The sequence below is a fragment of the Eretmochelys imbricata genome, chromosome 9 (assembly GCF_965152235.1).
Source record: "Eretmochelys imbricata isolate rEreImb1 chromosome 9, rEreImb1.hap1, whole genome shotgun sequence".
Classification (NCBI taxonomy): domain Eukaryota; kingdom Metazoa; phylum Chordata; order Testudines; family Cheloniidae; genus Eretmochelys; species Eretmochelys imbricata.
Window position 1 is genome coordinate 56,304,703 of NC_135580.1, and position 23,204 is coordinate 56,327,906.

Consider the following 23,204-nt stretch of genomic DNA (forward strand, 5'->3'; position numbering starts at 1 on the left):
GCCCTGCTCGCCCCGCGATGGCCACAGCGCTGGCCTGACCTGGGGACCCCCATTTCCCACCATGTGATTGGTAGCTGAGAGAGGCCTTAGGACCTGCTTCAAAAAAACTAGCCACTAGCAACGGCCCCGGGCCCCTATCCCCGCCAAGTGATTGACAGGAGGCGGCTCTGGTCCCACCCCTCGGGGTGATTGGTAGGCGAGAGGGCTCTGGTCCCGCCCCTCGGGGGTGATTGGCCGGCGAGGGGTTCTGGTCCCGCCCCGCGGGCTGATTGAGGGAGGGTGGAACGGGGCCTTAGCAGGAGCAGGAACTAGGAAGCGGCTCTGGAGTCTCGGGCCGGGCTGGATGGATTTGTTCGGGGACTTTCCGGAACCGGAGCCGGAGCCGGATCCCTCGGCAGCAGGTGAGCGTGGCCGCACCTTTTCCCGCCGCAGGGGGTCGTGGCCGGGGCCAAGATCTCCCAGCGGGCCCTGCGCCCCTCTGGGCGGGGCCAGCCTTAGCAACCACCGCTCTCCCGCGCCCGGCTGCGGCGTGAGGTGAAACATGTGGGCCTGACCCGGCTCGGCCGCGCGGGGTGACGCTTCCTGGCCCGTACCGCTGGCCTTATGTGCCCGGGTCCTCCTGCGCCACGCTCAGTCTTGGTGCCGCGGCGGGCTCCTCGGGTCGGACCAAGGGGCTGGTTGTGGTCGCTCTTGCGGCGGGCAGCCATGGGCGGGTGGCCTGAGACCCGCGGCCTCTGCAGCCCCTGCTCGCTGTGAAGGGCGGGCGAAGCGTACCTGTGGGCTCCAGCCAGGGGACAACTGCAGCCTGGCCCCCGCGCACGCCACCCAAGGGCGGGTGCAGAGCCCAGCTTCGCCAGGTGCGACTGATAGCGCTCTCAGGGTTGAGTCTCGTCCTCCATCTCTGGGAGAGTGGTCCAGGGCTTGGCTTCGCTTGGGGGATCAGCCCAGGGCTGTTTGGTGTCTGGTAAAACTCCACTGCGCTGTGTGCGCGAGGAGGGGGGGCTGAGGAGGGGCAAAGTGAGAGAAGAGACATACTGTGTAGCAAAAAGAAAAGGGGTACTTGTGGGAGCTTAGAGACTAACCAATTTATTTGAGCATAAGCTTTCGTGAGTGAGCTGTAGCTCACAAAAGCTTATGCTCAAATAAATTGGTTAGTCTCTAAGGTGCCACAAGTACTCCTTTTCTTTTTGCGAATACAGACTAACACGGCTGTTGCTCTGAAACCTGTCATACTGTATAGCGTCCATCTAGATTTGAGGGGGAGAAAGGAGAGAAGAGGCAGAAATATAAGGCAGGGAGTGAGTGGAATGCAGGTTAGAGAGAGGTGGATAGGGTCATTGAAGAAAACTCAGGGAAGAGACACAGCATGACTGAATGTAATTTCTCCTCTTTCTTTCCCATGAAAGAAGGTAGAACAAAAAAGAGAGATGTAGTTGCATTAAAAAAATAAAGAGAAGTTGCTTGACAATATATTGCAGCTGTTATTCAGTCCCTTTAAATTGAAAGGTATGGGGCTTTGGAGGGTGAGGCAATGCAGGTATTTTTCACTCTGGTTAGTAGACTTAGGCCATGTCTATACTACATAGTTTTGTCGACATAAGGCAGCTTACATTGACCTAGTTATGAAGGTGTACACACTGCAGTGCTCCTCCTGCCATTTTAACTTTTGTGTTACTCCAATATAATAAAACCACCTTGAGGAGAGGCATCCAGTGTAGGGCAACTTAGAGCTACTCAGTGTCAGGTGCAACCTAAGCAATGCAGTGTTTACACTAAGTGTCCTCCAGGAGGTATCCTACATTGCCCATCCTGTGCACTCTGGATACCATTTTTAACTCCACTGCCATGCAGCCAAGTACACAAGTGAACATCCCTCCCCTATTAAAGCCCTGGAAAGTTTTGAATTTGTTCAGTATGGAGACCTCATATAGCATGCTGGCTCCATGCAGCAAACGTGTTCCTGTGTGGAGTCCATGGGAGGTGGTTGATTTCCTGGGTCTGTGGGGAGAGGAAGCTGTGTAGGCACAACTCCACTCCAGCTGCAAGAACTTGCTCAGGGCAGGGAGTAGAAGGGCTATGACAGGGACATGCAGCTGTGTGTGTAAAAATCTGAAGAGCTGCGGCAGGCATAGTAGAAGGTAAGGGAAAGGTGTGGAGCCGCAGATATGCTGCTCCTACAAGGAGGAGGCTAGGGTTAGGATGGTGGTGAATAGCATCCCTGTGGAGCTCCTCTTATGTCTTCATAACGCACAGCTAAAATACTGAAGAACAGTGCAGGATCCATGCTTTCGGACACAGATGGCTGGCTTGCAGGTTACCAGAGTGGTTGAAAAGCAGCTGGAAACCTAATAGGATGGCCATGGAATGATGAGATTGAGAAACCTGTAGTACCTGATGCTAAACCTGCTCCCGTGAGGCATTACAAACCCCAAACACCCTTTGGTCAGTTGCCCAGTGGGATAGCATCAGAGGGGTAGCAGAGTTAGTCTGGATCTGTAAAAGTGGCAGAGATTCCTGTGGCACTTTATATACTAACAGACGTGGGATAGTTAGTCATGGTGCACTGATCTCTGTATCGATGCAAGAGCTGCTACTGTGGACACGAGTTGCATAGTGTGGATATGCAACAGCAGTTCAAATACAGCAGTGGCTGTATGTCGATGTACCATAGGTTGACAACTTTGTAGTGTAGACATCGCCTTAGTCTTTGGGATAGTAGGTATCTGTTAGCCGACGGCCAAGGATGTTTGGTGAGGTGCCAGCTATGCCCGTTTATACCATCCGTGACTTTAACTGCTAGGATGAACTGTCCCTTCGCGGCGGGCAGCCCGGGCTAGGCTGACGGATGCCCCAAGGTCCTAACCACCCGTGACTTTAACTGCTAGAGCTCAGAGCTCCTTCGCAGCAGGCAGTCAATACTGACTGACAGGTGCCCCAATGGCAGCACTAAGAGCCTCTCCACACCCGTGACTTTAACTGCTAGAGCTCAGAGCTCCTTCGCAGTGGGCAGCCAGGATTGACTGACAGGTGCCCCAAGAGTTTGCCCCGTGGAGGCGGCACAACTCAACGCTAGGCTCTTAGTACTCTCACCTAATGGCCAGGCTTTAGAGCCAAAACGGCTGACGTTCTTTAATTGTGTCGGCTGCTTTACAGTAAACCAGAGAAAACAAGTCAGGTTTATGCACAAATGGTTACCAAAATTTATTAAGCTAGATTCTAATCATGTGGTTACAAAATTGCTAGTGCCTACTTATTTAAATGTAGAGATGTTACACACACAAACAAGTTACAAAACTGAAGCCACAATCCCAAAGAAAGAAAACAAAGTATAGAGCTCTATTTCAAAATATGTGTACACTAAAGATAGGAGATCAGGTGTGGGTGCTTCTTACCCTCCTTGCATCTCTCGATTCCAGCGGTGCCAAGCCAGGAGCGGTTACTCAATTCCGCGGAAAGACGAATAAGGGACAAGGCTTAGGGACCCTCTTAGCTGCAGAAGCCTTGGGAGGCTGTCACTTATCTGACCAGCAGATAGATAGTGAAAAGCACTCAAAAATCATGGTGCTGTAGGTCCCCTACTTATACCTCTGTACTCCTTTATTCTCTTTCTCCTTTCTTATGCCAAATTGAGGCTGGTCTGTCTGGGTGACACGAGCTTTCGCAAGAGTAGTTTACACTTGCAAGGGAGAGAAACAATAAGTGTCGACTACTGGACATTTCTTTTATCAGGCTAAATATTTTCCCACCTAGGATGTTGGTGTGTGTGCATCACGCTATTTAGTAGGGGCTAAGAGCCATGTCTGTCACAGGGCCTCTGCCTGCTGTGAGCTTAATCGTTGTATCTGTTCCCAGAGGTACATTGTAGCAGCACACCTGTGCTTTTCACAGCTTCAAAGGCTGTGCTGGAATATATGTTAAGTGCCCTGTTCCGGCTTCCTCCTGTGTTTCCAGCAATGCTGGTCGGGGGGGGGGGGAGGGGGCGGGCTGGCTGGCTACAGTATCAGGTACATTTTTCATGCCCTCAGTTAGCTTCTCAGAATCTTTCCCCAAAAGATCCAAAGTGTTCATAACTACAGAGCTGTGAATATAGACCAACTCTTGGGTTTCTCCATGAATATTTGATAGTGCTGTTAGCACAGGGGTGGGCAAACTTTTTGGCCTGAGGGCCACCTCTCTGTATGGAAATTGTATGGTGGGCCAGCTGGGGCAGGGGATTGGGTGCACGGGGAGGATGAGGGTTCTGGCTGGGAGTGCAGACTCTGAGGTGGGGCTAGGGATGATGGGTTTGGGGTGCAGGAGGGTGCTCCTGACTGGGATGGAGGGGTTTTGAGGGCAGGAGGGGGCTCTTGGTTGGGGCAGGGGATTGGGGCACACGGGGGTGGGGGGGTGAGTCTCTGGCTTCGGGTGCAGACTCAGGTGGGGCTGGGTTCAGGATGGATAAAAATCAATTAGTTTTTTTTAAAGAAAAATAAGAATTGGATTTTTTTTATTTAAATCAGATTTTTCTGATAAAATGCTTTTTGAGGGAAAGATAGTTTTAATTAAGATACATTATAGGTCAAAGATATCATCATATCATGGAATAGGGATTATGTATTCTAATTCTATAGTATGAGACACTATATTCATGTAACGTTTAAGACGCATTTTTGTAAATGAGTTCCGGTAGTTCATGGATTAGGGACCCAATCTTATGGGGTTCCAGGGGCTTCAGGGGCTTCTGTATAGATTATTTAGGTTAATCTTTCTAGCTACCCAATGGGACTGAGTGCTCAGTCTAGAAGATACCATCAGAGATGCTTAGTTTTGCAGTTCTCAAACTCTGGATTTGTGTCTCCAGAGATAACATGCTTGTTAACGGCAAAAATGTTTTTTAAATAAATAAGATATAGGGGTGAGAAATAACAGACTTCACCCTATTGTCCCTCTGCAAATTTGTATACACCGAGTCAATCCCTTACCTCCCTCTAAAAGTGCAAAGTTTCAAAAAGTTCAGTGAATAGAAGATCATCGGGGGCGGAATAGATCTGGACAAGGAGAAGTCGTCTAGAGGTAAATGTGAGAAGGGAGGGACAGGCAGTAGAAACAAACGTGAAACTGTTTGAGCAGCATATTCCAGAAGTCTTGAGGTCTTTCTGAGTGTAGCCTTCATCTATTTGAGAACTACGAAACCATTCTCTCACAGAAGGGAAAACCTGTAATGGCAACAAGCCGTAAAAGAGACCCAGTTTGGGAGTATTTTAATGAAGTTCTTCTACCTGTGGGTAAGACAGGCATGCTTGCAGAATGAAATGCAAAGGCCTGGTTGACCAGATGAAACAACATCATGAGAAGTGTTCCTTCTCAGGAGGAAGCTGCGTTGAGGATAATGAAAGGAACATGTCTGAACATGCAGGATCTTCAGGTTGGTCAACTTTTTTTATTTCATACTACTTTCTTAAGGACTGCCTCTCTTCCTTCTGGACTATTCTTGAATTTTCATGTTTGAGCAAAAAATGTAGTTGTTACTCTATGGTACTAGCATTTTAGATGTAGTTGTGATAAAAAATAAATAGCTGAAATAGGCAGATCTTCCTTTTACAGTTTCACCTTTTAAAGTAGTACTGAGTGTCAGTGAATGCAATGAGTAATACTAAATGAGTAGTATGGTGGTAATAATAATTAAATAACTGCATTGACTTATTTTGTTTAGAAGAATCCATCCTCAACATACAGGATTCTGAAGACTATCCACCTTCAAGAATCACCATCATTTTCTATAGTTTCAGAGTTATCTGCCAATAATAATGTTTCAGTCACATCATGTATGTCACGTAGCCACGTATCACCTGTAGCAGAAAGAAAAAAAGAATCTCTATCATCTAGAAACAACCATAGATAACAACCCATCCTGGACAACAATCCCTCACTTTCACCGGCCTTGGGAGGCAGGCCAGTCCTTGCCCACAGACAACCCGCCAACCTGAAGCATATTCTCACCAGCAACTACACACCGCACCATAGTAACTCTAACTCAGGAACCAATCCATACAACAAAACTCAATACCAACTCTGCCCACATATTTACACCAGCGACACCATCACAGGACCTAACCAGATCAGCCACACCATCACCAGTTCATTCACCGCACGTCCACCAATGTAATATACGCCATCAATGCCCCTCTGCTATGTACATCGGCCAAACTGGACAGTCCCTACGTAAAAGGATAAATGGATACAAATCAGATGTTAGGAATGGCAATATACAAAAACTTGTAGAAGAACACTTCAATCTCCCTGGACACACAATAGCAGATTTAAAGGTAACCATCCTGCAGCAAAAGAACTCCAGGACCAGACTTCAAAGAGAAACTGCTGAGCTTCAGTTCATTTGCAAATTTGACACCATCAGCTCAGGATTAAACAAAGACCATGAATGGCTAGCCAGCTACAAAAGCAGTTTCTCCTCCCTTGGTGTTCACATCTCAACTGCTAGAAGAGGGCCTCATCCTCCCTGATTGAACTAACCTCGTTATCTGTAGCCTGATTCTTGCTTGCATATTTATACCTGCCTCTGGACATTTCTACTACATGCATCTGACGAAGTGGTATTCACCCACGAACGCTTATGCTCCAATAATTCTGTTAGCCTATAAGGTGCCACAGGACTCTTTGCCGCTTTTACAGATCCAGACTAACACGGCTACCCCTCTGATACTTGAAACCATAGATAAGTTTGTGATAAGAACCAGCAGATTACAAAAAGAGGTAATTGATGAAAAAATTGCCCGGTTTGTTTATGCAACAAACTCTCCTTTCCATATGATTGAGAACCTACACTTCATTAACATGGTTCAGTCATTAACAGTCCACCCAACAGAGCAGATGTTGCAGGAAAATTGCTGGATAAAGTGTATGAAAGAGAAATTGAGCAGTGTGCAAAAGATCTAGAGGGTGAAATTGTTAACCTGAGTCTTGATGGGCGGAGCATTGTCCGCAATGATCCTGTTCTTCTGTTGTCACACAAGCATATAGAAGGGAATGTCTTCCTTACAGAAACAGTTGATACAGCAGAATACTTACAAGAAGTAGCAGTAAAAGCTATAACAAACTATGGAAAAAACAATTCAAATGTCTAGTATGCAGCTTGGTCACAGAAAATGCTGCAAATGTATCCAAGTTAAGAAGAAATTATTTTGAAGAGAGTCCCCAGCTAACAACATACGGTTGCAGTGCTCATTTGATGCACTAGCCAAATGACTAGCCAAAGACTTCAGTGTTCCAGAAATAAAGGCTAATGTTGTTGAAATTGCAAAATACTTCTGTAACACCACTTTGCAGCAGTTGCTCTAAAAAAGGGTGGGAGGAACCAAGCTAAGTCTCCCACAAGACGAGCTCTGGACCTCAGTAGTGGACTGTTTTGAACGCTGTATCAAGCACTGGCCTAATCTGATGACAGTTTGTGAATAAAATCGTGAAAAAAATAGATGGCACTGTCCCAGCCAAAGTTCTCAACATTGGGCTTAAGAGAAATGTTGAACACCTGCTGAGTACCCTGAAGCCAATTTCTGTAGCCTTGAACAAAATACAGGGAAATCGCAATTTTATTGCTGACGCTGTTGACATTTGGAAGGAACTGAATGAGATCTTAAAAAGGGAAATATGCAATGACCGTTCTTGTCCCATTCATTCTTTTTTTAAAGCTTGTAATTTAACTCTCTGTCTCCAGCTCATTTTCTTGCAAATATTCTCAATACTCGGTACCAGGGTCAAACATTAACTGCTGAAGAAGAGGAGTTAGCTATGACATGGACATCCAGCAATCATCCCTCCATAATGCCAACTATAATAAACTTCAGAGCTAAGGGTGAACCATTCAAGAAATATATATTTTCTGATGATGTTTTAAAGAAGTCATACCGGAGAACTCGTGGAAGTCACTGAAGCACTTGGATTCAGAGACTGTTGAAGTGGTGATCTCACTTTTAACAGCAGTAGCTTCTTCTACCAGTGTAGAAAGAATATTTTCTTCCTTTTGGACTAATTCATTCCGAATTGAGAAGTCATTTGGGACCTGAAAAAGCAGGAAAGCTTGTTTTTGTTTTTTTTCTCTTCCAGATTATGAACAAACAGGAAAATGAAGGTGAAGATGACTGAGTTAGCTGCAGAAGCCAATATTTTAAGTTTCTCATGTTGAGCTTGCTGACATAGTCGATTTTAATTTTTTTAAATATATTTCATTTAACTATTTTAGTTTAAAAACAATTTTAACAAAAACCCAACATGATTTTAAAAAACATGCATTTTTGAATTTAAACATGCATATGCTTGTTTTGTTAAAATATTATGTTTGCTGTTGAAGAGAGAAAAATCCAGAATACATAATGTTGTTTTAGTTAAATAAAACAATTTAAATGTCTGTCTGGTGATGTTCTCCTCCTAATACAGCATGACAAGAAACTCCTCCAAATATTAATGATAGTTTACCTCCCAATGACTTCATAAATATCTGCTTCAGTTACCTTTTGGTAAATGAAATAACCAAACATTCATTTTCTGATATAGCTGTAAAACTAATTTGAAAAGTTTTTCAAAATAAATCACTTTAAAAATGTATAGTGTACCTTCTAAAAATGAATTCTACATGTATCTGAGTTGTGAAGAATATGTATTAACGTTATAACAACCAACAAAAATGCACTTTTATGTAGAAATCCATGATTAAATAGTTTTCCTGACTAGTGATTTAAATCAAATCCATCCTGGCTGGGGATGAGGGGTTTGGGGTGCAGGAGGGTGCTCCAGGCTGGGATCAAAGGGTTTGGAGGGCAGTCTGGGCTGGGGCAGGAGGTTGGGGTGCATGGGTGCACTCAGGATCCAGGTGGCGCTTACCTGAAGCAGCTCCTGGAAACAGTGGCCCGTCTCCCCTCCGCCTCTCACGTGGGGGTGGGGCCATACTGCTCTGCATGCTGCCCTGTCCGCAGGCACTGTGCAGTGGCCATGGTTCTCGGGAGGCTCAATGGGAGCTACAGAGCCTGCACTTGGGGCAGGGGCAGTGTGCAGAGCCCCCTGGCTGCCCTTGTTTCCGGGAGCTGCGCAGAGCTGAGCAAGGCAAGCTCCCTGGCTGGAGCACCGGAGCAGGGAAAGCTCCCAAACCCGCCCTGCAGCAGGAGCTCAAGGGCCAGATTAAAAGGTCCAATGGGCTGGATGCAGCCTGTGGGCTGTGGTTTGCCCACCCCGTGTTAGCATTATCCTATTAGAATTAATGTCCATTTGGAATTTTGGGCATAATAATGTCCTCAAAATGTCATCTGTTTTGATTCTCTTCAAATTGTGGATGTTTGGGTTGGTAAAAGGGATGTTAAATGTTTAAATGTATGGAAAATATGCATGTAAGTCCTAGGCTTTTTTTATCTGGCACTAATATACCATAGTGTTAGATAACCTAGAATGGTCCTACTTGGCCTTTAAATCTAAGGTATCTAGCCTGACCTGCATAACACAGGCCAGATCACCTCACCTAATTTCTACATGAAGCCCATAACTCCTGCTTCAGCTATAACATCTTTTAGAAAGATATCTAGTCTTAGCTTAAAGATGGCAATCCACCACATTCCTAGGTAAATTGTGCCAATGGCTAATTTATCCTCACTTTAAAATGTGCCTTATTTCTAGTTTGACTTGTCTAGCATCATCTTTCAATCACTGGATCTTGTTTTGCCTTTTTCTGTTAAAATAGGGAGCTGACTCCTATCAGAAATCTCTTGTGCATGTACCTGTAGACTGTGATAGGTTGCCTCTGAACCTTCTCTTTGATAAACTAAATAGATTAAGCTTTCAGACTGAAATACCTGAGATCTCTTTGCAGTAACAGCTGTTATATCCTGGAGCAGTGCATTTATAAACTACGGTTGTCATAGACAGAGGGGTTCACAATTCCATTCTGTGTGTGAATCACCCATTCGTGACCGGCCTGGGTACTTTAATCATATTGTTACTGTTTTCTGATGGGTTTCAGGGACCGAAGTACTAAAAGGAGGATCTTTGCTTTTTGATGATCTCCCACCATCCAGCAGCTCAGGTAAGGGAATATAACCTTCTCCCACATGCCTGACCTTTCCCTGCTTACAGATGCTTCCCCACTTTTTCTACAGTGGCTTGTCTAAAACCTGTTTTTCAGTTAGACTGGTCACTAAATCAGTCTTCATGGCTAGGGATTTACATTTTTAGCTAAGAGGCTGGGAAATGTTTTAAATGAGCACACTATTTCATCTTCTGCAAGAGAGGATAGAGAATAAAGACACTTTTGTGGGGAGGAGGAGGAATGATTTTTGTCAGCTTTTTTCCCAGATACTTTTTTCCCAGATAATCTTTTTGTGTCTCCCTCTACTTCCATTAGTTAAGCTGTTCAATTCTTTTCTATTCTTTGTTTCTTTCTAGTCCTTTTTGGATTTTGTGCATTCCCCTTTTGTAGTGATTCATAAAGTAAAACTATTTCCCCTTGTTTATTCCACCCACCCACCCCCCACTGTTCCTCAGATGTTCTTGCCAACTGCTGGAAGTGGCCCACCTGTTCCCCCCTCCCCCTCCCCGCTGGTAATAGCTCACCTTAAGTGATCACTCTGGTTACTGTGTGTATGGTAACACCCATTGTTTCATGTTCTCTATGTGTATAAATCTCCCCACTGTATTTTCCACTGAATGCATCCGATGAAGTGAGCTGTAGCTCATGAAAGCTTATGCTCAAATAAATTTGTTAGTATCTAAAGTGCCACAAGTACTCCTTTTCTTTTTATTAACTTGGTGCTCTGTAGGGCCAGATTCTGCCCATCTTACTCATGTTGGGCATACTTGATTATACATACAATCCTACTGATTTTATGTGCATAAAGGGTGGCAGAGTTCAACCCTTAGTCCTTTTTTCCATCTTTTATGGCAAATATTAGTTTTGATACCACTTTTTATAGGAGTTCAGAACTATTTTAATAACTTATTCATATAATTATCAGTATGGTTTTGTATTGTGCACCCTTGTGAAATATATTGGTGATTTACTAGAAGTCATTAAATCCACTTTACTGGGTGTGTATTTTGTCAAGAAAAATAAATGTTTAAATTAGGTCTTTCTGATGTAAACGTATCCCAGACAGGTTTCAGAGTAACAGCCGTGTTAGTCTGTATTTGCAAAAAGAGAAGGAGTACTTGTGGCACCTTAGAGACTAACCAATTTATTTGAGCGTGAGCTTTCGTGAGCTACAGCTCACTTCATCTGATGCATACCGTGGAAACTGCAGAAGACATTATATACACACAGAGACCATGAAACAATACCTCCTCCCGCCCCACTGTCCTGCTGGTAATAGCTTATCTAAAGTGATCATCAAGTTGGGCCATTTCCAGCACAAATCCAGGTTTTCTCACCCTCCGCCCCCCCACACACAAACTCACTCTCCTGCTGGTAATAGCCCATCCAAAGTGACCACTCTCTTCACAATGTGTATGATAATCAAGGTGGGCCATTTCCTGCACAAATCCAGGTTCTCTCACTCCCTCACCCACCTCCAAAAACCACACACACAAACTCACTCTCCTGCTGGTAATAGGTAATATATCCCAGACAGGATTTGAACTCAAGGCCAACTGCTTCCTTAAGTGCATATGCATTTCAGGTGTTCTGATAAGTCGCCAGAGGGATACTCCTGGGGGAGTTCTGTGCATGTGCAGACATGCAGAATTCATCTGTCTCGCATTGTTTTTATGTGGGAATACACAAAACACATTTTGCCTAAGAAGTGCTGCCATTCTGCCTTTTGCCCACCAGAGTCTGCTGTGGTGCCAGAACAGCCTGCTGTGTTCCTGCTAGCTGTTCTAGTGCCACAGCGGCCTCTGGTGGGCAAAAGGCTCACAGTTGCAGCACTTCTTAGGTAAAATGTATTTTATGCGGGAAAAGACAAAATTCTATGTCCAATGCTGCAGAATTCCCCCAGGAGTAGAGTTTATCACAGCACCCTGCCTGCAGAGCCAGATTAGGACAGAGTGGGACACACAAGGCTGCTGGCAGGGTCACAGACTGGGGTTCAGTATGGCTAGTGGAGGGGGGGATGACAGACTGGAGCATGGGCTAGTAGGGTGACAGCATTGAGCCTGGGGATGCGGGAGGGGGGCTGCAGAAACCCAGGGGGATGAGGGGTGGAGGGAGAGGGGCAGATGTGCCTGACTGAATGGGAGGGTCAGCCAGGGTCTGCATGGGGGAGGATTTCCAACACCCTAACAATCCCTCTTCTCTTCCCCCCCCCCCCAAAGAAAAACCTCACACCCAACACCCTCCAGATTCACTCCTAGGCTCCTTCCCTCTCCCTCGGCTCTTCCATTACCCCTGCCTCCCCCGTGCCTATGCGCTGCTTCTGACAGGTGCAGGAAATACAGTTCTGTATTGTAATTTTAAATGAATTACACAATTCTCTATTAATATACATTGTAAGGAATATGTCAAAAAAAAAATTACCAGAATCTTTTTGTCTGTATTCATAGAATATCAGGGTTGGAAGGGAGCTCAGGAGGACATCTAGTCCAATGCCCTACTCAAAGCAGGACCAATCCCCAATTTTTGCCCCACATCCCTAAATGGTCCCCTTAAGGATTGAACTCACAACCCTCGGTTTAGCAGGCCAATGCTCAAACCACTGAGCTATCCATACTTGCTGACAGATATTTTGAAATTACGAAAATAATTGTAACTGGCATGATTATATTGTTTTGACAGAATATGGAGAATTTTGCAGAATTGTTACTTTTTGGTGCAGAATTCCCTCAGGAATAAGAGGGAGCCCAGATAAGCTGTATTGGTCATTGTTCTCTTAGTTCAACAGTAAGAGGAAAAGACTCCCTTTTTAGCTATATATTCTTTTCTTCCCTGTTAAAATGACTGTTTGTGGGAAATCTGCACAGAAATATAGCCTGAGGTCTGACCTACTTCAAACAATTCGCTAAAGTTCATTTCCAGTTCAAATATATATTGTAATGTTTTTCCACCCTCCAACTTAGTTAGGCCCCAATTCTGCGAAGACTTAAACCTCACTAACATTGACTTTATGGGACTACTCATGAGGTGTAATCAGACTAGTCGCATTCCTTAAAGTTAAGCATGTGTAAGCTTTGCAGGAGTGGGCCTTAACCACTATAATGATTCTTTCAACTCCATATCATACTCGCATAGCTAAAAAGAAATATCTCTACAAGAAACCCCCTTTCTGTTTTTGAAGTTAACCAATAATCCGTTCAGGCTGAACAGTTTTAAGGAAATATCTCCAACTTGAAAAATCCCGTTTCTGCCTAAAGAGTTGTTTTGTTACTTGTAACTACAGTAGGTAAAAACTAGGATTATTGTAACTGGGTGAAGTTAAGATTTTTTTCTCTATTTTTAGTTTGTTTTGTGCTTTTGACAGCACTTTGTGTAGTCAGCTTTGCTGTCCCTCCCCCCCCCCCCCCCATATAGCTCTATTTATGTAGTTGAAAATATCTTCAAACACCAAAAGAGGAGCAGAAAAACTCTTGAACTTTTAAAAAATAACCAGAACCTATTTAAAAGGTGCTCTCTGGAGTTTTTTAAAATAGTCAGTGTGACGGGTTGGATCACAGAAACCCCTTTGAGACTGCCACCTGTTATGCCTAGACTACCTCTGAACCCGTTTTCCCTGCCGGCCTGAGACTTCAGTGCCTTGCCTTGTTTGAGCCAGACACGCTTGCCTGTTGCAAACACAGATCCAAGTCTGAGCCACGTGCCCTTACAAGCTGCAGGCTTAACTGAAAACAGCTTAAGAAGTGCTTCTGTCTCCCGCACTCGGATACCCAGCTCCCAATAGGGTCCAAACCCCAAATAAATCCATTTTACCCTGTGTAAAGTCTATACAGGGTCTACTGATAGAGAGAGAGAGATGCACAGCTGTTTGTTCCCCTAGGTATTAATACTTACTCTGGGTTAATAAGTAAAAAGTGATTTTTATTAAATACAAAAAGTAGGATTTAAGTGGTTCCAAGTAATAACAGACAGAACAAAGTAAATTACCAAGCAAAATAAAATAAAACACGCAAGTCTAAGCCTAATACAGTAAGAAAACTGAATATAGATTGAAATATCTGAGGGTGAGATTTTAATAAGCTTTTTTTCACAGACTGGACACCTTCCTAGGCTGGGCCCAATCCTTTCCCTGGTACAGTCCTTGTTCCAGCTCAGGTGGTAGCTAGGGGATTTCTCATGACTACAGCCCCCGTTGTTCTGTTCCACCCCCTTATATATCTTTTGCACAAGATGGGAATCCTTTGTCCCTCTCTGGGTTCCCACCCCTCCTTCTAAATGGAAAAGCACCAGGTTAAAGATGGATTTCAGTTCAGGTGGCATGATCACGTCACTGTAAGACTTCATTACCCACTTGCCAGCATACAGGGAGACTTACAAGTAAACAGAGCCACTTACAACCAATTGCCCTGGTTAATGGGAGCCATCAAGATTCAAAGCCACCATTAATGGCCCACACTTTGCATAATTACAATAGGACCTCAGAGTTATATTTCATATTTCTAGTTTCAGATACAAGAATAATGTGTTTATACAAATAGGGTGAACACACACACAGTAGTTTATAAGCTTTGTAATGATACCTTACAAGAGACCTTTTGCATGAAGCATATTCCAGTTATATTCACTCTCAATAGTATATTTTCATAACATCATATGGAGTGCACAGTCACAGTCAGCGTTGTAGTATTTGATTGATAGCATTCCTTTCTCCAAGTAACATACTGTGAATAGAAAAGGAAGTCTACTTGTGACACCTTAGAGACTAACCAGTTTATTTGAGCATAAGCTTTCGTGAGCTACAGCTCGCTTCATCAGATGCAACAAATACTGTGAATAATCATGATGTCCCAGCTCTTAATCATACATGACATCAGATGGTTGTAAGGACATGAACATCTACTAGGTATTTGCTGTGAACTGAAAGCCAAGGGCTCAGCAGGGTAGATGGATGTGGTTCAGAAGAAAAAGCCCTGGTTAGTAGAAAAGGAAGAGAGCAGAATGGTAGAAGAACTGAGGTGTACTGCAGTTTCTGTGGGGAATTCAAAGTGCTTAGAACATCAGTGTTAATGATCCAGATTTCTTCCATTTGCCGCTTCTGTGTGTCCTCTGCTAAAGGCCTTTGGTCTTCATGTAAATACTTAGCAGTGTTATCTGAAATAACCTAAAAGAATTTCTGCCCCTTTATTTCTTACAATAGCCGAGGTTTCTAAAGGAGTCATTTTAACTCTTGTAAATCAGAAGTGCTTTAGCTAGAAATGAGTTCTGACGATTTCCAGGAAAGTGGCAGTTTCTGTCTTGTGCAGTAGTGGTCTATAGTTTGGGTGGAGAGGGTCATTTGGGGCAAGGATTGTTCTAGAACAATGGGGCATTCCTTTTCTTCCTGTGAATAACTTTTCAAGTGTGTTCTGAGTCTGCTCTGTGTCTTAGGGAAAGAAGCACAGACGGGGCCTTTGCTTTTTGATGATCTTCCACCAGTCAGCAGTGCTGACTCAGGTAAGAGGACTCTAATCGTGTTGTCGGCATCTGCCTAGCTTCTGTTTGCATCAGCATCTCTTCTCACGCTGAAATTTTATCTAAACCTTTTTTAATTATACATAGTATAGGATAAAATCTTTCAGAATATCTACATGTTTGAGTGTCCATCTTCTTCCTCCTCACTCATTTCTTCAACTAATATAAATTGCTATCTTAATATGGATCTTTCATATTTTTTGAAATGTTAACATGGGGCATATTAAAAACATCAGCATAAGGCCTAGGTCCTCCCATTGTGTGCTAATAATTGTTTATATGCTGGAGAGGTATGCATTTAAACTGATCTGGTCTGAGTAAGCTGGCATTTTGTAGCTTTCACACGTCTATGGGACAGAATCAGAATTCTGCTCATGGGGTGGAGGCACTCAATTTACATGTTGTTGACTGCTTTCTTGTGTTTCAGGGACAGGAGGACCTTTGCTCTTTGATGATCTCCCACCAGCCAGCAGTGGGGACTCAGGTAAGGGACTGTAACAGCCTTCATGAGGCTCCATACGTGTCTTTCCTCATGGAATTTGTCAGCGTAGCTTATCATACTGGGATTGTGATTCATCTTGTTTGTTCCAACAATCTTGCCTGTATCTTGGTGAGTATTTGGGCAGTTGCACTGGTAGTGGTGTCATATTCATGTAACACAAAATCTAAGTTAATCAAATGTGGATCTATCTGCAGAAACAAGTGCACAAGTTCCTTTCCATAACATCTCTGATGTCCTTGAAAGACTGCAGATAATGGGTTTTATAATACAGTAGTTCTCAACCAGGGGTGTGCAGAGGTCTTCCAGGAGTACATCAACTCCTCTAGATATTTGCCTAGTTTTCAACAGGCTACATAAAAAGCGCTAGCAAAGTCAGCACAAACTAAAATTTCATACAGACAATGACTTGTTTGTACACTGAAATGTAAGTACAATATTTATATTCCAGTTGATTTATTTGATAATTATATACTAAAAATATGAGGAAAATAAGCAATGTTTCATACTAGTGTGCTATGACACTTTTTTTGTATTTTTGTTTCTGATTTTGTAAGCAAGCACTTTTTAAGTGAGGTGAAACTTGGGGGTACAGAAGACAAATCAGACTCCTGAAGGGGGTACAGTAGTCTGGAAAGGTTGAGAGCCACTGTTGTACTTTATGCTTTTTGCAGGTTGGAGTGAACTTTACACTGCTCACTTTAGAGAGCACTGGCTATAGTTATACATGCCGCAGTTAAGCACTGCACAAGCTTCGTACAGCCTTGCTGCTGTGACTTGATCTTGGCCAAAACTGCCTACTGCTGTTACAATTGTGGATTCCTCTTAAAGCAAGACTGCCAGATTTGCCAAATTTTCATTGTGTAGACAGATAGTCCTTAGGGACTAGGAAGAGATTCATTCCATGAGCATTGAATCCACTGTCCCTTCAGATGCCATGATAATTATATTTCTGCTTCATCACCCCCAACTTTATTTTGTAGTCCATCCTGTCTCTTGTATATCTTCTATATAAGAATAGTATCGTCTGTCCTAGAAAGTAGTAACCATCCTTGACAACTATCATGCATGAAAAAGTTTGACTCAGACTCACAATTTATCAGACCACTCTGTATTAGCAGAGCAGCTTTGCTAATAAAACATTTAGAAGTGAGCCCCCCGAGTGGGGCTTGTGTCTCTTAATTTATACAGTTTTTTGGAGAACAACTTACAGAGAAGTTACAGACAAAAGAAGAAAAAGATTTTAGTCACCACCCTTCGAGATCCCTGAGACCAGTCACGTATCTTCAATTACCTGCCACCCTTAACAATCTCCTTTAACAGCCTCCAGTTAACTTAACTAATTGCCCTTCACACCTTCCATTCTGATGCCTGCTTCTTAGACGTGCTGGCTCTATCTTAATTGCTTCTCCATTCAAAAGCTAACTGTCCCTACCTGTGCTCCCTCAGATACTTTGTAACATGTTTTGGCATGCCCTCTCATATACAATGTATCCAGCATGTCCCCTTATACAACCTTATACTTATACAATGTTATACTTCCACACAGTCATGTTGCAAAAACTAGAAATTCCTCAGCTTTAAACTTTTGGTTTTAACATATCCAAGCAGTTAACCAAGATCAGTCTGGTAGCTAGGAAACTAACGACAGGACCAAAGTGGGGGAGAGGGGAGTCTGCCAACCAAAATTTACCAGACTAGTAGTAGTACTGTAGGTCCATAATCCTTCAGTGTAAAAGGAATTGTTCTCTTCAGTGTAAGAGGTGAGTGATTCCCATCAATAAAAACAAAAAAGGGCAGAAAACACTTCTGCAAAGTCTTCAGATATCTGAATTTTTGCTGTCTTCTAGCTTCACGCATCACTGAGCAGGTCTCAGCAGTAGGAAATCATGGGAAAGGAGAGAAGAGGAAAGTCTCAGAGGAAGAGAAGAATGGCCATGAAGAACTTGTGGAAAAGAAAGTTTGTAAAGGTTTTCAGACAGTTTGAAAACAAATGTACTCTGTTTTGTACTCTTTAAGTTGGGTTGAGTAAGTCCAGATCAAAGCTGATCTTTGGTTCCTTAGTACACTTTCTATGGTTATTTTTAAGAAATGAAGTGTGCTGCCTGCTGGCAGAGTTCATACTTAGATCCCAGGGTTTCGATGCATCCCCTAGGTATTCATTTGGGAGGCTATTAGCAGTTGTGCTGAACCAGCCCAGAAGTATAATAGTGGGTACTTTCACAACCATCCAGAGACCTGCAGTCGGAGCACAAGTCCTGGAGTAGCAAAGGTGTGGAAGTGACTGTCTGACTCCTGGCAGAGGTTCAGACCACTTTGCCCTGCTAGCATCTTGTCACTCCATCAAATGGTTGCAATGAAATTAGAAATCCTGAGAAAACTGGCTTAAACTTTCACATCTGGCTTGCTTGCTTTTTGGTACAGATGTGTAAAACACAGTAGTGATACAGATTTCCTAACATTGCACTAGGCTTTGAGAACTGGATTCGTTCAGTAGGTTCAAACCAAGAAAGATAAATTTGATTGAAACAGCATTTGGTTTAGCTTTATTTTATCTATTGTTAGCAGCCTCATTAGACTTACTGTTTCATCAAGAGAGTTTCCATGGAGTGCATCCCTCTCCTGGTCATGCGTGATATCCCAGTCTGATGTAGCTTTAGCACTCAAGCATGGTTGTCCTGCTTCAGTAGGATGCAAACTGCCTTACAGTTTCTGATGTGGGGACACTTAATACTAGTGTCACAAAGCATGCCATTTTCAGCAAAAGGTTCCAAAAGCTGACCCTTTTTTAAAAAAAAAAAAAAAAAAAATTTAATTTCAAGTATAGCCCATGCAGGGCAAGACATGCTTCTTGTCATGATGCCATGGGATTTTCAGAATCTTGCATAGAGCAAAATGATCACAAGTTTGTAAATCAGGCTCAGGAGACGGAGACGTTTCATGTGTTTAAGTTTTGCTTTGTTTCTCACTAGCATCTGGAGGCATCTTTGGACTGAAAGGTTATATGGCAGAGAGAAAAGGTGAACGAGAAGAGATGCAGGATGCACATGTCATCTTAAATGACATCACTGAGGAGTGCAGACCCCTGCCCCCTCAAATGTAAGTAGGCCAGACCTCCAGAGCCAGGGAATAACATTGTAGTACACAAGAGTCATGACAAAAAGATGAAAGAGCTCCCATTAACTTTGCCTGAGCTCTTGACAATGATCCCTCACTCTGAGCAACTACTGCTTGTGACTAAATATTGCTTTGTGTGGTGGTGTGGGTGCTCTGCATTGTATTCCTAGATCTGCCACTGACTTTGAGAAAATCATGTAAGGTTTGATGATGCAAAAGGTGCCTCATTTGTTAGGTGGTCCATATCAGGTGCCTAAGACCTGACTTTCTTATTTTTATTTATTTATTTTTCCCCATGAAGTGCTGAGTACCCACCACTCCTGTTGACTTCAGTCAACTCCTCCCTAGTACCTCTGGATATCGGGCACAAGATACCTGAAGGCTCTCAACTTGAGTATAGCTGTTTTAAGCCTTGCCTTTGGGGTTTCACAACAGTTAGTTAAAATCCCAGGTGTGACAGTGATGAGGAGCTTGGATACTTGGAGAAGAGAAGCCATCAGGTATCAAACTCTCAACTTTAATAATCTGAAAGATATAATTAATTTGAGGGGAAGTGGTGGAATGTATCATTTTTAAAAGCAACACTGACAGACCATAAAAGATAATTTTAAAAACATTCTTTTAAAGCTAAATATGTGATCTAAAGCTTGTAGAACAAAAGGCAATTTGACAATAATTAGTATGTCCCCACGTCTCTTGTGTATTGCACAGCTGTAGCAACCATTCTGCATGAAGAGAATTCTGGGATGTGTTGGATTGGCATCTGTGAATAGCAAATTCTGAAATTGTTGGATAGAGGCTCCAGAGTTGGAGTGCCCATGAGGTGCAATGTCTAGCTGTTGTTAAATGTAGCTGGGGGCCATAGCCTCTCTTCCTTTCCTTCATTTCCTGGGGGAGATGGGGAAAGTTTTAGTACTCCATACATGCTAGCTCTACGCTTTTTAGAGGAAACACTGCATTTTCTGTTCCAATACAGGTTGGGAGAGCTGCTGTGGACACAAGCCTCTTTACTAAATCTTAACTTCTGGTTGATATCAGCCCTTTCACAGCTAGTTTACATTTAATGTTTCTTCCTTTGCAGAACCCGTGTCTCATACTTTGCTGTTTTTGATGGCCATGGGGGAGTTCGAGCTTCAAAATTTGCAGCACAGAATCTGCACCAAAACCTGATTAGGAAATTTCCTAAAGGTAGGAGAGGGCCATATGGGGACATGTGCATCATCTGTCATTCCTCATGACTTGCTGCTGTGGTGTGTCCATTAAGAAATTACTTTGGATAGCCCGAGTCAGGGACATAGCTGTGTATGGAGTATTGGGTGACCATGCCTCTACGCTGGAGACAGGAGAGGTGTGATAAGTTGTTGAGCAGATTTGTTAGGCTATCAAGCCAAAAGCCATAATGGTGTTAGCTAGGTTAGGCAAATTCTATGGAATAGCCATAGCAGATGTATGAATATGGCTGAGGAAAATAATAGCATTACAATAGGTGTCCCTTGTCTTCAAGGGTGAATAACTAGGCTGTATTATACAAGCTGGCCATGCACGTTTATATCTGAATCTTTGGCAGTTGGGCACATGGGTCATGTCTGCCCTATGTAATTAATGTGTGCAGTGTGACCTGTTTATGCATGTCAGACAGGTGAGGAAGGAGGCAAGGATTAGATAAGCATGGTGTTTCAAAAGGAACATACACCACTTTCTCTTGTGTTACAGGAGAGGTAGTCAGTGTGGAGAAAACAGTGAAAAGATGCCTTTTGGACTCTTTCAAACATACAGATGAGGAGTTCCTGAAGCAGGCCTCCAGCCAGTAAGTATAAATGTCCCCCAGAGCTACTTGTAACTATTAAAAATGTCTACCTCTCCCAGATCCCGATTCTGAGTTGTATCTCCTGAGTGGTATAGCCAGAAGGTGCAACTCCTACAATGGGACAAAGGTGACCTTAAGTTGTCATTGCTTCTTGCCAAGATTCCAGTTGGCCCATATGCAAGTTGGAGCCGCTGCCTTCAATGCCTGCTGATAGGCTGGCAGAGTGGCCATAATAGCTGGAGTGTAGTGCACTCCAACCCTGCCCCCTACACTACAGGCTGTACAGGACAGCAGCATAGGGCTACCCTACCCTGTAAGGGTAAGACCAGGATTGTCATGGGGAGTGAGGCACTATGGGGCCAGAATGTGAGCCAAAACTGGCTTCTGTCCCTTTCTTCTATAGCACCTTTTGTGACCTGTATCCAAGGAGATCTTGCATATTACTAAAATAACAGTTAACGATCAAATAACTTAAGATATCAAGTGATAGCAATAGTTTTTTAACTTAAATCTGCAAGCTCATAGCATGACAGAGTGGCATGTTCCTAGCACAAGGAATTCCAGATATTCAGGGAGTTCTGCATTGCCCTCTATCCAGAATTCAGGTGGCTACCAGCAGATATGCTCCCACATAGAGCAATGGTCATGACCAAGGATTCTAGTGAATCACTGAGATTTTTTTTTTTTATGCCTTAAGTTATATGTAGTTAAACTTCTATCTGCCTGTCCCATGTTACTAGTTAAATCTTGCATTATTTTCAAGACTGCTCTCTAAAGCAGTGGTTCTGAACCAGGGATCTGGGACCCCCTGGGGGGTTGTGATCAGGTTTCAGGGGGTCCGCCTAGCAGGGCTGGCATTAGACTTAATGGGGCCCAGGGCAGAAAGCCAAAGCCCCACTGCATTGGATTGAAGCCCAGGGCCTTGCCACCCGGGGCTGAAGCTGAAGACTGAGCAACTTAGTTTCACGGGGTCTCCTGTGGTGTGGGGCCATGAGCAATTGCCCTACTTGTTACCCCTAACACTGACCCAGGCTTTTATATGCAGAAAAACAGTTATTGTGGCACAGGTGGGCCGGGGAGTTTTTATAGCATGTTGGGCAGGCCTCAAAAAGAAAAGATTTGAGAACCCCTGCTCTAAAGGATGGATGGTCTGATGGTTAACGACTAATATTTGAATCATCCTTCTAACGGACTATACTTTTTCTTAGCTTTGTTCTAATGGAGACTTATTTTCCTTGAGGAAAAACACAGCCTATCCCCGCGGGGGGGGGGGGGGGGGGAACCACTAACACTTTGAGGTGCCACCATGTATCGCTTTATACTTAAGCAAGTGTGACAGACCCAGACCAGTGGGGTACAGAAGTCTGTTAGAAGGCAAATATACTGGCCACTGGATAAACAGTTTTCTGTTCCCTGAGTGTCCAGAGCAGGGGATGCCCTAGAGCAATCCGGAACCTGCTAGAACCAGTTAAGACAGGCAAGATAATCAAGACACCTGGAGCCAATTAAGAACTTCATAGAATCATTATGGCAGGCAGGCTAATCTGGACACCTGGTTTAAAAAGGACCTCCCATCAGTTAGTAGGGGAGTGCGCAAGGAGCAGGGAGTGAGAAGGCATGCTGCTGGAGGACTGAAGAGTTCAAGCGTGATCAGGCTTCAGGAGAAAGATTCTGCAGTGAGGATAAAGAAGGTGCTGTGGGAAGGCCATGGGGAAGTAGCCCAGGGAGTTGTAGCTGTCACGCAGCTGATACAGGGAACATTGTAGACAGCTGCTATCCACAGGGCCCTGGGCTGGAACCTGGTGTAGAGGGTGGGCCCATGTTCCCCCCAACTCGTGATCAGACACAGGAGGAGTTGACCTGGTCTGTGAGAAACACTAGAAGGGAAGGTCTAAATTGGAAAGGGATCTGGCCTGTCCGCGACCCACTAGGTGGGACACAGAGACTGCGGGGATTGTTCTCTGTTTTCCCCCATGTTGGCCAGTCATAAGGTTAGCTGAGTGGATGGCAGGTTTGAGCCATTAGCAAAGTGGCCAAACTGAGGGCTGCCGTGAATCTCTGAGGCAAGCAAATCCGCCAATAAGCGCAGGACCCACCAAGGCAGAGGAGGAACTTTGTTACCCAAGGTACATGCTGGGTTAATCCAACTTGGTTACCAGCCTTGCATATCCTTTCCATTTCATAACTTTTCATCTATAACACATCTGGAG

The 23,204-nt window shown here is 43.9% G+C and overlaps 1 protein-coding gene across 5 annotated transcripts in view; it reads left to right on the plus strand.

Annotated features, from left to right (window-relative positions):
• The first annotated feature begins 269 nt into the window (after positions 1-269).
• Positions 270-23,204, plus strand: part of ILKAP (ILK associated serine/threonine phosphatase) — a 59,582-nt gene continuing 36,647 nt past the window's right edge. For 2 of the 5 annotated variants that reach the window (XM_077827181.1, XM_077827183.1), the window contains exons 1-9: positions 274-401; positions 5,270-5,404; positions 10,001-10,063; positions 15,488-15,553; positions 15,999-16,055; positions 17,921-18,040; positions 19,043-19,169; positions 20,269-20,375; positions 20,901-20,994. In XM_077827181.1, the coding sequence (XP_077683307.1) occupies positions 344-401; positions 5,270-5,404; positions 10,001-10,063; positions 15,488-15,553; positions 15,999-16,055; positions 17,921-18,040; positions 19,043-19,169; positions 20,269-20,375; positions 20,901-20,994 (827 nt within the window). In that variant the 5' untranslated portion in view covers positions 274-343. Of the gene's footprint in view, positions 402-5,269; positions 5,405-5,692; positions 8,126-10,000; positions 10,064-15,487; positions 15,554-15,998; positions 16,056-17,920; positions 18,041-19,042; positions 19,170-20,268; positions 20,376-20,900; positions 20,995-23,204 lie in introns of those variants that run through there. The other 3 variants (XM_077827182.1, XM_077827185.1, XM_077827184.1) reach the window with 3 other exon arrangements.